This window comes from Parasteatoda tepidariorum, chromosome 6 (genome assembly GCF_043381705.1).
Source record: "Parasteatoda tepidariorum isolate YZ-2023 chromosome 6, CAS_Ptep_4.0, whole genome shotgun sequence".
Lineage (NCBI taxonomy): Eukaryota > Metazoa > Arthropoda > Arachnida > Araneae > Theridiidae > Parasteatoda > Parasteatoda tepidariorum.
This window is the reverse complement of record NC_092209.1, coordinates 82,651,415-82,669,977: the sequence shown is the minus strand read 5'-3', so window position 1 is coordinate 82,669,977 and position 18,563 is coordinate 82,651,415. Positions and strand designations below refer to the sequence as shown.

The 18,563-nt window shown below is 30.1% G+C and overlaps 1 protein-coding gene across 6 annotated transcripts in view; it reads left to right on the top strand.

The window, feature by feature from the left end:
- LOC107449993 (cytohesin steppke) overlaps positions 1–18,563 on the top strand; it is a 45,413-nt gene that overhangs the window by 7,875 nt on the left and 18,975 nt on the right. For 2 of the 6 annotated variants that reach the window (XM_043043553.2, XM_071181660.1), the window contains exon 2: positions 15,848–15,921. In XM_043043553.2, the coding sequence (XP_042899487.1) occupies positions 15,848–15,921 (74 nt within the window). Of the gene's footprint in view, positions 1–3,919; positions 4,059–15,412; positions 15,700–15,847; positions 15,922–18,563 lie in introns of those variants that run through there. The other 4 variants (XM_071181659.1, XM_016065691.3, XM_043043554.2 and 1 more) reach the window with 4 other exon arrangements.

The following is an 18,563-nucleotide window of genomic DNA, read 5'->3' as shown; positions in this document are numbered from 1 at the left end:
GAGCAATTCTCAACATCAGATATGGAAACACTTCCCGACTCTCAGATAATTTTTCCTGAATTTCTGTTATTCCGCTTTTTGAACCTGTCTAACCTGCCATTCGAGCACATTAATGTAGTTTCTATAGATGGTTTTAAAAATCGGTATATGTACTTATTTTGAAGTAGAAATTTCAAAATTATTTGCAAAGGAAATGGGGGGGGGAAATAAGTCGAAGACAGAAAAAAGTTCATTATATCCAACTTCCTCACTTTTTTGGTTCACTATATCCACTAAAAATAACATTATACGTGTATAGCAAGGTACGGGACCGAGCATTTTGTTCACTATATCTGGGAGTTCACTATAAGCCGTGTCCACTATAGCGGGGTTTGACTGTATTATAATACTTGGTATAATAAATATTCTACAATTATGTAATACAGTAGTGAACCGATTATCCGGAACAATCGGGACCTTCGCAATTCCGGATAACTGATTTTTCCGGTTTTCTGAATCGCTACAAAAGGCCGTTTTTTTATTGTTAAACCCAACTAAAAACAATTTTTTTTTTTTTGGAAATAATCTTAAAAAGAAGAAAAAACGATAGAGTAATACACTAATGATTATATCCAAAATGATGGTAAGGTAAACATCTTTCAAAAAAGAACGAAAAATCCTAAAATCTTATGAGGAAAAATTTTTTTTTCATTAAAATGGCGGGAAAATTTATCGAATTTTGCTCCGGTTTTTTGGTTTTCCGGATAACGGGTTCTGTACTGTATATCGTCTAATTTATCCTACTGTCAAATTTATATTATATATCCGCTAATATAACCAATTGATACACTAACGTAAACAAGTGCAAACCACGTAAAGACACTAAAACTGTATAGTATGTACTGATAATTAAGATTTTACATAGAATCTTATAGTGCGTCGAATAATTTGGCCTGGAACTGTATAATCCTTGCGTGTTTTAGATGCTATTTGGCAAAAAACTAAGTAAGTGTCGAAAATTTGGCAATTTTTTGGTTTTCAGAAACCGTCGCTTACTTTTATCATTCTGCAATGATTTTTTTTTGCACCATAAGTGAAAAAAAAAATGATTTCCAGGTTCTTGGGAATTAGTTAAAAGCTCGGAGTTTTTTCGATCTTATTTGACTGGGCTAAAAGGAGAAAGTAATTTCATTTAATTTCCAGACTTGAAACAAAAAACGTGAAGCGCATTGCTTTCGTTTTAAATCACCATCACCCTTGTAAATTCCTTTTAACCCTTCGACGCAGAATTTTAACTAAGCATATTTTTCATTACTTTGTATTAATTTATTTCTAAATAAGTCAGGAATATTATATTTAGCATTTGAACAATTTATGGGTTTGAAATATTGTAAGAGACAACGGCGTCTTTTCTGCGTTAAAGGTAAGATCTAATAAAAACAGGGCTCTCTTTCAGGGGTGAAAGCGAGACGGAAAAGAGGAAAGGCTGGTAGTAAAACCATTTCAGTTATAGCTAGTTTTGGGGAGAAGTTTACTTATTCTTTTTTTTAAATTTTTCAACAATATCTACTTTATCTTGGAAAAGAAGCAGTTTTATATATATGCCAGAATTATAAAAGAAATCTTGATAGTTACAGATATTTCATTTTTTTCGAAAAAAATGCTGGAATGAAATGTTTTACGTACCAGGTTTTTCTCTTTTCCGTCTTGCTATATAAGGGCTTTCACCCATGCTCTCTTTCAAACAATAATTTTTCTGTTAAACAGTTATTCATAATTGAAATTTCTCTCATTTACAAAATCAATTATTGATAAATTTTTCAATTAGAATTAAAAAAACTAGGAAGCTTCTCCCCCTACTCGCTGGGGCTCGCCAATCCCCCGGAACTGCTTTCGCAGTTCATTTCGGATTGCTTCGCAATCCAATGCTCGCTATGCTCGCTCATTGGATACGTTCTTAACGTCTAGCTTTTGTTTACTTTTTTGAATACTGAAGTTCCGAAAACTTTTCACTGTAGAAAATTCTGAACCTGTACATTTCAATATTAATTTGAAATTGCAATTGTTAATTTGGGCATTTGGCGATACAACACTTATAGAATTGAAGGATTTGTTACGTCAAGCGCTCAGGTATCATAATTTTGATCTAGTTGCGCTTCTATGTCATTTTGATTTATGTTGCTAAGTTAACTTTCAAAAAATTCTATGGCTGGCAACAGCATTTTTATTTTTTAAGTTGTTTATTTTTATTTCTTTTAGAATTCGTTATTTTTTTAGCGAAATGTTTTTTAACCTAACAGAATTCTTTGCCGACTGTTTTCTCTATAAATGAAGAAATTAAAGTAAATATTTAAGTGTTGTGAAAAAGAGAAGTGTTGTGAAGTGTTGTACAAAGTACTTCAGAAAAGCGCTTTCGACAAAATACTAAAATAGAGATCTATTACTCACTTCTGCCTAGCTTAATAGTATGAGATTGCCGCAGCTGAATTGAACAGCCTGATAATGCTCACTCTGGTTAGTGTTTCCGTTTTTAAAAGCGTTATATGTTGAGCCACCTCGTCTAGATTTGCCATGTGACATTTTTAGTAGCAACCATTGGTCGCTTTTCTAACGTTGCCATTCGGGGAGTTGTAATGAGGCTTTTGTTTGGTGCCGTGTAAGAGAAATATATATATAGATATTTCAAACTATTTTGGGGTTTTATATTTTAGTACTAACATAATTCAGAAAATCGAACAGGTTTTTTTAGTAACTATTAGACTGTTTTTTTTCTTTTTTTTTTTCTTCATAATTAAAAAAATACTTAAATATATTTTTGTTTCTAATTGGAATGTGTGACAAAAAATATTTATATATAAGGGACATACATTTATGTAAAACTTCCTGGCCAAATTATTAGACGCGCAAAATCTCAATATGTGATATTATTTAGCTTTATTGTTTTAACACCTCTGAAACCGGTTTGCACTTGTTTACATTCGTATATCAATTGGTTAAATTAGACTATATAAATTCAATGATTAGATAAATTAGTCGATATATTATATAAATATAGAATATTCATTACATCAGGTATTGTATTAGTATAATTTAATAATTAGATCAAATTATTAGACGCACTGTAGTTTTTTAATAATGACATGATTTGCTCAAGTTTCTATGCAATACTTTTATATTTAAACATACAGGTATTGGACAAAATAATAGGAACACCTGTGCATGGCGGTACTATGTACAAGTGTTCCTATTATTTTGTCCTATACCTGTACATGTAATGGGTTTTTATTCAGGAGAATTTTTTTATGTGCTTCCTATTTGTATTTGTTTTTAACGTATTGTATTACAATGTTAACCAATTGATACACTAACGTAAACAAGTGCAAACAGGTTTCAGCCGCGTAAAGACAATGCATCTTGTATAATATCGCCTGATGATAAAGAATTTTCATAGAATCTTATAGTGCGTCTAATAATTTGGCAAGGGACTGTAAGTGTCCCCAAAGGATAACCGAAAGTGATGCTCCTACGTTTTTCAATCTGTGAAATCGAACATTTTCGCCTGTTTGAAAATCGTTTTTATTTTTTAAATATTTATTTTATTTTATTTTAAAATGAGTAAATATATATTTATTTTAGCTAGCTGAAAGATATGTATATTTAGTTTTCCTAGCAATACAATATTGACATACTCTTTAACCTTGGAACAACATTTTAATAAAAAAGATAGGAAGAATAAAAAAAAAGTTTGCTATCCTCCAAATAAATAACTGTCTCTCTTGTCCATTTCTTCATTTGTATGCGTCGACATGTTCCCCATTCAAGAAAATGTTTTTATGTAGTGATAAAGGGGTGTTGTTGAGGTGGGGTAGAGGGGGGGGGGTAGATCAGTGATGCGTGACGGTCTGTGTTCGCACGGGAAAGGACAGTCGGCGCAATTAAAAGAGGAAACAATGAAAGCTGATCAGTTGTGGTCATGACTTTGGAGCGAGTGGGCGACCAGCTGAAGTGCGATGTCATGCTCAATTTCATGTTCTCCGATTTTATTTTAGCCGAAGCCATCCCCGGACCCCTTCTGCACTGTGAGTACACCCCTTTTTCTCTCTTGAAAATCGTCTTCTTTTTTTTCCCGTCCTGCTCCTCGCGAAACAGGATATTCAGTTTCAGTCGTCAGATTTATTCTCAATTAAAATAATTTATTTTATTATAATATATACTTAATATATAATAATATATAACTTTATATTCTATATTAATATATATAATAATATATATTAACATGCGGGGTCCGACTAAACCTAATTGGGGCCCGGGGCAAAAAATTCTTTGCGAGCCCCCCTTTGCTTCACCACTTCTGTAATGAAAAATTGAACTTTATGGGGGTATTTAAATTTTTCACCTTATTATACATATATAATAAGAAAATTGACTAGAATCTAAAATAGCTATAAAGCCCGCCCCCCCCCCTCCAATGGTCAGACGAAATATCGATCTGTCCATTTAATTCATTTTTGGACAATTCTATGTCCATTTTGCCGAATGCAATTTTCTGATTGTTAACTTTGACATCTAGCAGCGAAAAATTCATGTCCTAGCTGACATTAGGGCGGAATTTAGCTACCTTTTCACAATTACGTTGGTTCACTTAAGCCAATCAGAAGCCTGTATTTTTTGTAAACATATCGTATTTTGCGATATACAGGCTTTTGATTGGCCAAATTTGTCCATTTTAATTGCAAAAATTTAGCTAAATTCCGTCATAGAAAGCCATGGATTTTCGAAATATAGATTTTTTTGTGTTCATAAGATAGATTAATGAAGAAGCTAACATAAAACTGACGGATTTACTGATATTTTGTTTTAAAAAAAATTCATTATAGAAGGAAACCTAAACTTAACTTTCAATTTGGTTCGGGGCCCTCTTCTGATGTGGGGCCCGGGGCAATTGCCCCGTATGCCCCTGCCTTTGTCAGGCTCTGTTAACATGTAGCTATATTATTCTATACTTAATTTTTTCTATAATTAAAACTTCTTCGTTGACTTTAAACAGAGTTGCCACTCCACAGGGACAACTTGGGAAATACAGGAAAATCACCTAAAATAGCAGGAATAATGCAGGGAATTTTGATTTTTTCTTTAAAAACTGGGAAAATACCGGGAATTTTGTTTCTTATTTTGATCTTTTAAAAAATGATAACCACTCGAAGTGCAATTTATGGGATATTTCAGGATGATATTTCAGCTATACCAAACTATTTCATTTACTATAGCATTATTTGTTTTAGGTATATTCGTCAGTTCCTTTTTTCTCTTAAGTTTTTTCAGCAATTATAACTAGTATAGTTATCCCTTATAAAAGAGCGCAGTGATTGTGCTCTTCTTAATATATTTCATTTTAAAACCGTCGTTGAACAGCCGACCCAATTTTTGGGTTTGCGACTACTAATATTCAACTCCGTAGCCTTATAATTTTGAACCCAATCCAGAAGACAAGGGAACTCCTGGATCGAGCATAGGGGGAAATGTTGCCTTCGTGGAGGACTTTTTGATGGAACTAACCCGAATTTGCTCTACATGGAAAGGAAGACCACGAGAACCTCAACGCGGTTAGCCTGACGGAAAAGGGACTCTAAGCCATGATCCGTCTACCACTCAGGATATTTCACGTCAGCATTGTGGTCGGTGCAAGCCGGGTGCGGATTCATATCGACCAGCTATCGCTGGATTCGAACTTGGTTCACCTCATTGGAAGACGAACGCTCTATCCCCTGAGCCATCACGGTTCCCTCTTAATATATTGTATATAATATGTAAAGTGGATTTATTTCCATATTTGAGTGGCAACCGGTTAAATAAATAATCTGGATTCAAACCGAAAAATAACCCCCGTGTTTTGGAGACTCCGATCTCATCTAGTTCAGCTTAAATCATTCTAAAATTTGAAAAAAAGAAGGAAAAAATTCAATTTTAAACAACCGATTTATATTGGATTTACGGGCATGTCATCGTACAAATTCACACCATTGCTACCGTGAACCCGACTTGGATCAATCATTGGGATTAACTGAGGAAGACCGTCTTGAGTGAAACAAACCCCGCATTTGCGTTACACGGAGAAGAAAACTTGGAAAACCGACTACGGTTAGCCCGACGGCAAGGAGACTGAAATTCATGATCCATCTACCATTGTGGATATTTTACATCGAAGCTGCGAGCCGGAAGGAGGACATGAATTGATCAGCCACCGCCTTGTATCGAACCTGGATCCCTATGTCCTACTTCTTCCTGTGCATTCAATAATTTAGTGCATTTGTTGTGAATTTTTTTAGAAACTTACATATTACACAGATGATTGTGCTCCGGAAAAAATCCGGATTTTCGGATTTTTCGCAAACAGTGATTAGGAAGTTTCCAGATATCCAAGGTGCAAAAATTTCAAGAAATCATAGTCACATTTCTGTATAAAAATTCTTGTATATTTTTTTTAAAAAAAATATTAGAACTACAATTTATACTTGGCATCGCCTTCATTAATTAATATTTTTTCTGGTAGAATAATAAATGTGATTAGAGATAAAAGTAAACTTATAATTATTCATTTAAATTATGCTGCATAGAACTTATGTAGAATTTCATGTTTTGAAAATATCAATGATTTAAATTTATAAAGATATTAATTTTTTGAAATGCGTCATTAATGATTTTTCCGGATTTTTGAGTTGGACTCACAATCACCCCTTATATTATGAAGGATTATAATTTTATGTCTATTATATTTTCCTCTGGAATGACTCAATTTTTGTCTAAATTAGCCCAAAAATTAACGGTCCACCTATAATCTTCTCGCAGTATTGAAATTTATTTAAATCAAATCGTAATGTTTATAAATTAAAGATTTCATAGGATGTATACGTTTATTACAATTTTTTTCATTTTACAGCGAGTATAATAACATGCGTAAAAATCTAGATTAAAATAACTAAATATCCAATGAGAGAGACAGATGCGAGCCCGAATTGTCGATGTTATCTAAATTGAAGTGCAAAAATAGTTCACGATATTTTATTTTATTTTATAACCATCGTTGAACAGCCGACCCAATTTTTTGGGGTTTACGACTACCAATATTCAACTCCCGTTGCCTTGCAATTTTGAACCCGATCCAGAAGACAAGGAAACTCCTGGATCAAGTATTGAAATAAATTTGCCTTCGTGGAGGACTTTTTGATGGAACTAACCCGAATTTGCGTTACATAGAGGGGAAAACCTCCCACGCTTAGTCTGACGGCAAGGGGACTCTAACCCATGATCCGTCTATCACTGAAGATATTTTACGTCAGCACCTTGGCCGGTGCAAGCCGGGTGCGGAATTCAAATTGACCAGCCATCGCTAGGTAAAAACCTAGGGTATTAAAGCAAGATATTATTTTTTACTGCAATAATTTTTTTTTAAATTTCCATTAGTATAAACCATTTAATTGTTACAATTTTTATTTCTCTACCACTAGAAAAAAACTTCTTATTAAAATGATGGCAGCCAAATATGATTTGTCTAACATGATATCAACTAACAAGCATATGACTAATCTGTCTTGAAATCAAATTTTGTTATAACCAAAATGAAATAATTTTGTATAAAAAATAAACAGATCTTATAACAGTTTAATTTATTTACCGTTCGTAAAATGAACAATGAGTTATTCAATTCAGCAAATTCATATTGAATTAAAGTTTTTTAAAATACCTTTATTTGCCAAATTTGAAAAAGTAAGGTAAAAAGTCGTAATCTTTGTGGAATAAAGTATTGATAAAGGATGTAATTAATTTGCTTTCGTAAATTATTCTGTTGCTACTATTTTCACATTATGTTAATTTTTCAACGAATTGTTTTAATGATTTTATGTTTTATTATTCTAGTAAATTTATAAAACTATTAATGAACCATTTTATAAATGAATAAAAAAATTATTTGCAGATAAGATGAAGACTTAGGTAATTTTTTTATTATCACATAAACCGAGTAACAAATAATGTGGTGATCGACAAATATCGCCGTATACCGAATAAAAATAGGATATTCTAGGTATTAAACCCCTTTATAGAATTAATCCTAGTTTTTTAAACTTTTTTTTTTTTAATATTTGACATCTTTGGGTCCAAAAGATGTGTAAAAAAATTATGGTCGGAACTACCAAAATATGGAAAATTTTACACTGAATCTGGCTTTACGGCAACACCAAAAAGCTGAGTGATTTTCACCGAAACTCTTTGGTAGTGATTTTAGTAATGTTAAGAATGAAAAATGGTTTTATAATATGTGATAATGTTTGCTAAAAAAGTTAAAATTCGGTAATTTTTTCGTGATACCTTAGATCAAATGAATGATTTAAATACCGTATATTTTGGTTTTCATAACCAGAGATATAATGTTTTTTTTTTTTTTTTTAAAAAAACAAAAATGTCATTATTGTGCAGTACAGTACAGTTAATTTTACCGTGTAAAATTTTTTAAATTTAATTACTGCGAAATTTTAAAAGAAAAGAGAAGTTTTTATTTTTATTTTTACAGTCATAAAAATTCAAAACAACAGAATATTATTTTTTACTGCGATAAGTTTTTTTAAAAATTTAAAAAAACCGGTATTTTATCAGTATAAAGTATTTAATTACTTCAGAACTAATTCGATATTTAAACAAAGTGTGACGAGTTTCAGACATAAGATAGCGTACTTGCAAAATAATAATAATAAATAAATAAAAATGTATATATAAATATATATATATAAATATATATTATTAAAAATGAAATCTTCCTGAGACGTAAAATCATGCGCATCAATGACATTCTGATATCAGAATGTTTAATTCATGTCTTTATATCAGATAAATTTCTCTAGAAATGGGCAAAATCTCATATCGTTCTATCTGGTAGTTTATGAATTATGGAAAATATAAGAATTGTGGAATAAATACGGGAAATGATATATTAAAAAAAAATTTTTTTATCTTCGTTATTTAAAAAAGTTAAATAAAGGTGTAATACTGACAATTCTTATTTGCTTTTTCTATTAAAAAGAAAGAGAGAGAGAATGGAATTTCGTCGTAAGTGCCGACTGGCCAGGCGAAATTTGTTGAATGGCCAGGCGAACTTTCCTAAATAGTGAAATTTTTTGGGAGGTCACAGCGACCTTCTGGTGCCCCTGGGTGCAAAAATAAATAAATAAATAAAGCTCGGACAATGTTATTGAAATTTATATAGCTTTAATTATAAAGTATTTTATAATATCGTTTTCTCCCCAATTTCCAAGCAAAATCCATGGATTGCATGTAATCGATGATGTATAATGGATAACAGTGTATGGAGTCTAGGGCCTTCTTCACTAAACCACTCAAAAGTTATCGTTTCGGTGGGATTCATATAAATTTAAGGTTTGCTGCCCAGTGCTGGAAAGAAAATTTAAATAAGTGTTTACGAGCCGCGATGTTCGCCTTCCAATAAGGTGATCCGGGTTCTAAGTCCAGCGATGGCTGGTCGATACGAATTCCGCATCCGGCTTTCACCTACCACAGTGCTGACGTGAAATATCCTCAGTGGTAGACGGATCATGGGTTAGAGTCCTTTTGCCGGCAGGCTAACAGCGTGAGGTTCTCGTGGTCTTCCTCTACATGTAATGCAAATGCGGGTGAGTTCTATAAAAAAAGTCCTCCACGAAGTCAAATTTCTCCCAATACTTGATTCAGGAGTTCCCTTGTCTTCTGGATTGTGTTCAAAATTACAAGACTACGCAGTTGAACATTAGTAGTCGTAAACCCAAAAATTGGGTCAACTGTTCAACGGCGGTTATAAGATAAAATAAATGTTTACGCCTCCGTGTCGCTACTAAAAGCGACAATTTGGAAACCAATTGAATTTATTTATTAGTAAAAGTCTACTCCTATTATTATTTTTTTGTTAATTTATTTATGATTAATAAAGTTATACTAAAAAATTGTTTATCCGGGTTTTTTTCCGCCCCCTGTTGACGCTTAGCCCTTAAAATTTGGGGTTAGCCTATTTACAATCTGTAAAAATTTTAGTCTCAATAGTTAGATCAGAAAAGCGGTAGAATGTTTCTGAATATTAATTTCACTTTTTACGCATTGTGCTCGTAGCTCTTCAACGATTAACAACTTTCTTGCTCATAAATTCGTTTATCTGATGTAGTTCCACATAAAAAATTATTTCTAATAAATATATATTTTAATTTGTTTATTTTATTTAATATTGGTCAAAATATTTTTCGAATTGTAAGGCGTATAAAATTTTAAAATTATTTTAAATTATGACATTTTAAGTTGCAAAATGTAACCGTATTCAATTAATCAATTTTAGATTTATAAAACTTAAAAGAAAAGTCTTATTTTTTAATTTTTTTTCTCGAGAACAATTAGCCCGATTTGATCAAATTTTGTAATTTGTCACTTGAAGTTTCATAGTTTTATTTTTAAATGCTGTAAATACTTGTTTATATTATAATTCATAAGAATTAACTTATAATTTTTTCGATAATTTTTGTATAAAATAAAAATAATAATTATGAAACTACATGATTTTTATCTTTGGTATACTAGTATGTTTTACCTGATCAAAAACTTCATTCGCTTCAAAAATACAAAAAAAGGAAATAACAGTTGACACGTTTTAAGCCCTTCAAAAATTAGCACCCATTTTCAAGACTTGACAGACTTGCATGTTTGTGTGCAAAAAATTTTCGATTTGTTTAAAAAGCTGTTTAAATAGGGTGAAAAGTTTAAAATATCATTAAGAGGCTATGATTTTCGATTGAAACTATTAGAAAGAGCTGTATTTTCCAGATTACGGTTAGGCTATCTGTTGGGGGGAGGGGAACGACGTTTTTGCGTCTGATTTCGTAACTTTATAAATACAGGGTACGTAGCGTTTTTAAAAAGTGCTTATTTTTGTTTTGCGTTTTTTAAAAGCCCTTAAATGTGCTTTTTTTTATTTGGGGTTTGTAAACAGTACTTAATTTTCTATCTTTACAAATGAGATATTTTCTCAGGCGTGTCGATTGTCGTTCTAAATTACAAAAAAAATGTATGGTTTTCTGAATTTTCTCTGCAATATTTATCAGAAACTAGTTAATTCATCATTGTTATGTAAAGTTTTTGAAAATGTTTTTGAATTTTATTCGTCTTATGTTTATTAATTAAAAACTTTAAACGGTAGAAAAAAATAATTTTTATTACCGCACAGATCCTAATTATGATTTTTATTTATTTATTTATATTTTTTTTTGGTAAGTGATTAAAAATATTTTTTGAATGCTTAAAAAGTATTTAAAGGGTACTTATTTTTTGTTGAAAAATCTGACTGCGCACCCTGAAATAGCATGCTTGAACAGGGTGCGTAGCGTTTTTAAAAAGTGCTTAAAGGTGCTTATTTTCAATTTTTAAAAGCCCTTAAAGCTGTTTTTTTCACTGGGTGTTTTTAAAAAGTGCTTAATTTTCCTTCTTTCAAAATAAGATTTTTCCTTTACTATGTTGATTTTCACTTCAAATTATGCAAAAAGACACAGTTCACATGATTCTATTCAACGTTTTTACAATTAATTCTACCCCAATCTATTTCGGCGTATTGTCAGTCCGTAGCGCATGGAAACGCCATTCATTTTAAAATTTCGTGATTTTTGACAATTGTCAAAAACAATGCCAAAAGGTTCTTTGACATGACGGTTAAAACAAGATAAAACTATCAATTGTCAAAAACTTTCCAACCTTGCCTAATTATAATTTTTTAAAGTGCTTAAAAATATTTTTGAGTGCTTGAAAAGTGCTTGTTTTTTGTTGAGTAATTTGGCTACGCACCCTGTTGAAGCCAACCCTTTGTACAGTTTAGATTGGCACTCAGTACGCGAAAGTTCAATCATTAGAAGAAAAATTATTCAGGGAGATATCTTTTTTTTCCTTCCCCCGTCTCACTGAACATTATTTCAATGGAATTCAATGTAATTTCTTTTCAGCAAGAGTCTCTCTTGTATAGCGTGAAAGGGCTCATTAATCTGCTTCGAAAATGATGATGGGCTGGCAAATTCCGGATGTCCACATTTTCATTGTGAAATTTCCCCCCCACCCTAACGAACTTCCGCTCATTTTCTTTCTTTCGTTTCTTTATCCCCAAGAGGTCAACTTTTGTAATCCCGCTTTCTTCCATCCTTATTATCAGTATGCAATACGTGCTATGAAGAAGTGACTAATTTATGTGAATTAGTTTGTTGTATTAAATGCACATGCTTCCGAGTTTTTTTTTTCTTCTTTAAAAAAAAGAAAGATATATCTGTCTATCTATCTATCTACTATCTCTCTCTCTCTCTCTCTCTCTCTCTCTCTCTCTCTATATNTATATCACAACATAAATAAATACGAAAAGGACCAAAAGAAGAAGAAAAAAAAAACAAGAAAATTAAGAAAAGCAAAGCCCTCCTTTTTGCTGATGAAAAGCTGATGAAAAGATTCTATCTTTTATTTTTAGGAATTTTTCTTAATAATTTTACGGATTTTTTTTTCCGGTTTTTTATTTTTATTATTTTTCCCTTTTTTCATTGTTCTGTAATTTTTTCCATGTTTTCATAGATGTTTCCATGTGTTTTCAATGTTTTCATGTTTATATATTATCTACTTTTTTTCCGGCTATTTTTTTAAAAATAATTTTAATATTTTTAAAAATATTTTATTTTAATAATTTTTTTTCTTCTTTTTACATTAATCTTTATTATTTTCCACGTTTTCTCTATATTTTAACTTAGTTTATGAGTTCTATATATTTGCAACTTATTATGCGCAGTTATTAATTTTCTTCGTTTTTAATTTAACGCCTGGAAGAAATCGGTTCAAAACGAGCAAATCATGTTTGTTTGTTTTTTAAATAATACTAGTTCATTTTCTAAAATTATTAAAATTGCATAGTTAAATACCAACCTTATTAATTATACCTCTCACTATTGTATTCATATATTATTCTTTGGCTGTGTTGTTTATACAATGTAAGAATGCACTTCTTTTTGCTGATATAATTGTCTGAGCTGATGAAGTGATTAGTATATCTTTTCTTTATTTTGTTTTCTGGCTTCTTAATATTTTTTTTATAATAAATACTTTTAGAAATATTTTATTTTAATGAGTTTTCTTCTCTTATTATTAATCTTTATTATTTTCCTTGTTTTCTCTATATTTTATTTATGACCTCTATATATTTGCAGCTTATCCGCTTTTCTTTATTTTATTCGTTTTTTTTTCTCTTTTCTTTTTGTCTTTATTGTGCCATATATACATACACGGGGGGCTTGGAAAAATAATGGAAGCACTTCGTTACTAACACATTTTTTGATATTTTTCCAAAAATATTTAGAAAATCAGTTAATAAATTTAGAAGTGCGATTTCTCATACATATCAATTATATCTCATACAATGATTTCCCATAAAGCTTTTTTAGCTTTAGGGGCCAACAATAAATTACAAACTTAAAAAAATGTTTTTTAACACCCTATGTCATAAAATTGATCTAACGCATAAAATGTAATAATATATTTGTAACTTATTTATATTATTTTGGTTATTATATTCAATAATTGCCAAAATTTTGTAAACCTAACTTAAATATTTATGGAGGACATTTTTATAAAAAAAAACTAATTTTTTTGTCTTACGTTTTTTTTTTTTTTGAGAAATATAATATTGAGAATAACTTTGAAAATATTCAATAAAGTTAAACAAAACACTTAGATAAATTTAGGATTTATTATAAAATTATTGCTTTAAAATTTGAGAAAAATTCGTTAAAAAATGTGTAAGATAAGAGCAATTAAAGTGGTTCTTTTATACCGCTCACGCTCCGAAAAATTTTTGAAAAACATTTTCTTAATTTTGTAGTGAATCGTATTTGGGAACTAATAATTAAAGTGTGATTCGAATATCTAAAAAAATTATAAAATTTCTAGCATTTTTCAAAGTAATTTTTTTTCTCTCTTAATGAAAGCTTAAGATGATAAGGAGTTTTCCCACAAATTTCATTTTGTTCTATTAAACAAGTTTTATTAAAAATGTCACCGGCATTGTTGAGGATCATCCTCCATAAAAGTAACTTTTTTTCGCATGTTTTATTTCCTAATATCATCAAACTTTGTTGTCAGGAGAATTATTAGAAGGATATTATCATTAGTTAATAAATCTTGTTTTGGTGTACAAAATGAAATTTGAGAAAAAACCCTTATTATTTTGAGCTTTCTTATATAAAGAATTAAAAAACTACTTTGAAAACTGCTTGAAACTTGTAACAAATTAAAAATATGAATGCCAAGATTTATGTCTAGTAACATGTAATCTGTATTTCTCTCTCTTTCTTTCGATTGACATCTACTCAATCGTGAATTTATAAAATAAACATCTATTGGCAAAAAAAAAAAAAAAAAAAAAAAAAAAAAAAAAAAAAAAAAAAAAAAAAAAATAATGATAATTTTTCTATAAGTATAAATAAATTGTCAATATTTTAAACAGAAAATTTGGAAAGAGGCACTAAAAAGCATTTAAATTTACAATAACACTCAAACAAATACAAATTAAAAAGAAAAAAGAACTCGTTAAAATTATGATACAAAATGGTCACAAAGAGCGTATACGCTTCGCGAACTTATACCTTTATACAATCTTTGATGGCCCTATCAGCAGTATCAGCTCGTCAAATTTAAACTCTGTAGTTGCATTTAAGCTGGCAGTTGATCATTAATAACTCTCTTGAACTAATTGTCAAATCTGATTTTTTTTTAAATTTTATTCCGTTGTACACCGTTTACTTTTTTCTACGCACCATCGTAATTTCAAGCTTCTAAGCCTTTCAAATTTTAAGCGGCAAAACAAAATGTAACGTTAAGAGAAAAAATTAGAAGAATTCGTTTCAAAATAACTTTCGAACAAATTGATATTTTTATTTTTTTTAAAATTGGTCTCTAGAAGAACAAATTTTTTATTCTATCGTAATCTCTGTACATTTTCCTACACACCTTAGTAATTTCAAATTTATAAAATATAAGAATTGTAGTTTTTGCGCAGCAAAACAAAATGGTACGGTAAATTAAACACCCGAAACAGCAGCTCCAGTCCCTGCGATTTTTTACCTTAAATTGCAGGACATTAATACTGGATCTAATTTTTTCCACTCAGAAAAATAATTTCGAGGACATTTTTTTATTTGCTTAAATATTAAATTTTTCAGGGACTTAATATTTTTTTTAAGGGTAAAAGAAAAGAAAAAAGATTTATTGATAAGTTTGTTACAAATTTTCCGGATCCCCTCCCCTATTACGCCACCGGGCCGGAAACGAATTAGCTTACGTCATTTCCATCACAGAACACAAAATGCTTCCCCCAAGACCTATATTCCCCCTTCTCACCAAAAAGACTATTCCGTTTCGGACGCCCTCTTGCGGCGAAACGTCATTCTGATTATTTTATTGATGAGGTAAGACGTGTTGCGTAGGTGTGTTGTTGTTGTTGAAACGTAGGTGTTGTTCAATGATGTCGATTTAGTTTCGAATTTAATGTTTACCTGAAAGATAGTTGGATAGTATTTCTTACTATTACTTGTCAGCCCTCTTTACTTTTCCACTTAAAAAGTTCAATGATTTGAGTGTTGTGCAGTCCAGTAAAAATGGGTGTCCAATCCGCATCAGGTATTTTGATGGAAATAAGAAAGATTTATTTCCCGTTTCTTTGTTTTGCTACTTTTATTATAAATTAAACTGTTTAATTTATATGAGTTTTAGAAACGTAGCTTTTTTCCTATTAAGAGAAAATCTAAAGCAAAATCTTTCATTGCAGATTTGACCCCGGAGGAACAGCAATTATTATCGGATATACGACGTAGAAAAGAGGAATTACTACGCGAGATCCAAGTATGTTTTTATATATAATTTGTTTTGTCCTTTTCATTGAATATTTCATGTTACTTTTCTTACAATCACAAATAAGTAAGGAATGCCCGCAAGCTTGAAAAATTTTATGACCTAATTTAACAACACTGTTCGATCTCTAAACTGAATGCCTATTACTCATTTGAAGCCAGCAGTAAACTAGGATTCCGACCGCAAACCAATGAATAAATAATATCATAATGAATTACTAACCAAATAAGTATGTTGTATTTGAGTTTGTAATTAATTAATTGAATTATTGAAATAATGACAGAAATATTTTATTACATGTAATTTATTAAAATAGAAATTTTTGTTATTTTTCTTTTCATTATTCAAAAGACTGCTTTTATATCGTTATGTAACAGGGAATTTGAAAATCTCCTGAAATAACAGGGAATTTTGAGTTTTTCTTTAAAAACTGGGAAAATACAGGGAATTTTGTCTTTTATTTTAATCATTTAAAAAATGGTAACCATTCAAAGTGCTATGTATGGAATATTTAAGAATGATACTTCTGCTTTATTAAACTAGTTCATTTACGATAACATTATTTGTTTTAAGTATATGCTAAGATGTTCCTCTTTTCTTTTAAGTTTTTTCAGCAATTATAACTAGTATAGTTGTAATTGCTGAATACAGCTCATTCAATAGCACAGTGATTGTGTTTTTCCTCTTAACCCTGTGGCAGAATTTTTTCGGGCTCTCTGCGACATACCTCTCTAATACTTTCTCATTTTTCTTACTTCTTAATCTTTCTGCGAGATATTTAAAAATATAAAATATACAAACTTTAAAATAACTATAGTTGAAGCTTCAAAAAAAATTAAATTAAATAAATAAATAAAAAAATTTTTCAAATTTTTTTTTTTTTAAAATTGAATATGGGATTTTTTTTAATTCTAATATTATGGGCGATATTCTCGCATTTTGTAGAAACATAACACACTAATTATTTCCTTTTTCGCATTTTATAATTCATCATCACATTAAAAAAATAAAATCGTAAAATCTGTTGCAGTAGCTGCCAATAAAAAAGATAGAAGACGAAATCATGCGAATCGAACTTTTCAAAAAGTGGTTACTAAATGCGTGTTTTCATTTCGAGATTTAGTTGTTGTGATAAATAATATCGGATTTTAAAAGCTATGTGGAAATCAGTTGTAACAACTGCATGAAAATTAAAACGAAAATTTCCACAGAAAAGAAAACCAAATTTTTTACTTCATTATTCTTTATTTTTCATTATTCACCAATGAGAATAGAGAAGTCACAAGCATTTTTTATTAAAACTCCGATGTGCGAGAAAGGCATCTTTTGAATATAATTATGAAGAAAAGATAAAATATTTCGAAAATTTCTGCAGAAAGGAAAAGCAAAAATTTTTATTGCCCAAAGGAAAAATCCTTCTGCAAAAACTCAGTAACATTCAGCGACAATGTCGCCGTGTCGCCTCTTAATATATTGTGCATAATATGGACAGAGAAAACAAGGGAAATTTTTTTTTACAAATTTGAGTGGCAGCCTTACGAATAATACTTGAAGTAGACGAACTGCACCGTATAATTTTATGTCCCAGTGGCTGTTGGCGTGAAAAAATTTGGAAATGCAAGATCTACCGGATTCAGCTTTTATTATGTAAAGTCTATGGATGGACTATCTTATATTAAAATAATTTTGTTGTTTAAGTATATCATTATCATTAAAAATAAATAAAGAAAGAAACATTACTTTTTCAGTCAGCAAGAATGTTAGAACTTTTTAACATTATTAAATTTTGTAATATTGCCTTTGAAACTCAAGTCACTTTCTGTTTCTGAGAAGGAAGGAATATGACTGTCTTCATTAAGTTCATCTATTATCATTAAGTTCACCTTGAAAAATCATGTAATTGTAATTTTTATTACTGCTCTTCCTAGTTGGTCTTCTTCCTCCTCAATTACATGTATCTATTTTAACCTCTTTTTCAGAAGTATTTATTTTTCTCTCATTACCTTTTTGATGAACTGTTTTAGCTGATTGTTTATTTTTATTTACAAATTTTTAATTCATTGTGAAAGCTACATTTTGTTAATTCGTACTTTCTAAATGAATTAGTCTTGGCAACTTCCGGGCAGCATTAATTCCCGCTAGAAACTAAAAAAAAACACAAACATTTATATTTTATCTTTTTAAAAATTTTCAAGTGTAAAATCTATTTGGAACCTTGGTGATTGTAGTTCGCTTGATAATCTTCTCTTAAAATTTCTTTTTGAAAGACAAAACTGTCTCCTATGCATTTTGATCCGCAAGATATTCTACAATAACCTCCTTTTACGTTTATAATCCTTGTCAACATTGAAGTGAAAAAATCTTCACACAAGAAATTGCTAATTAGTATTTAAGTAGCTACGATTATTCACTATATTGAAACATAGTAAATTACAATTAAAAAAGTTTGATCAAAAGTATTAAAACCTATTTGATTGATATAAGTAATATAAAAAGGTTAAAAAGAGATTGTATACTTCAAATTTCATCAGTAGAGCAAACTGGTTTTTATGGCTTACATACCACCTTACTCACCAGTTGTATAGCAAATTTTGACATAAGTTTAAATTTTCTATGTTTAAATGTTCTGATAT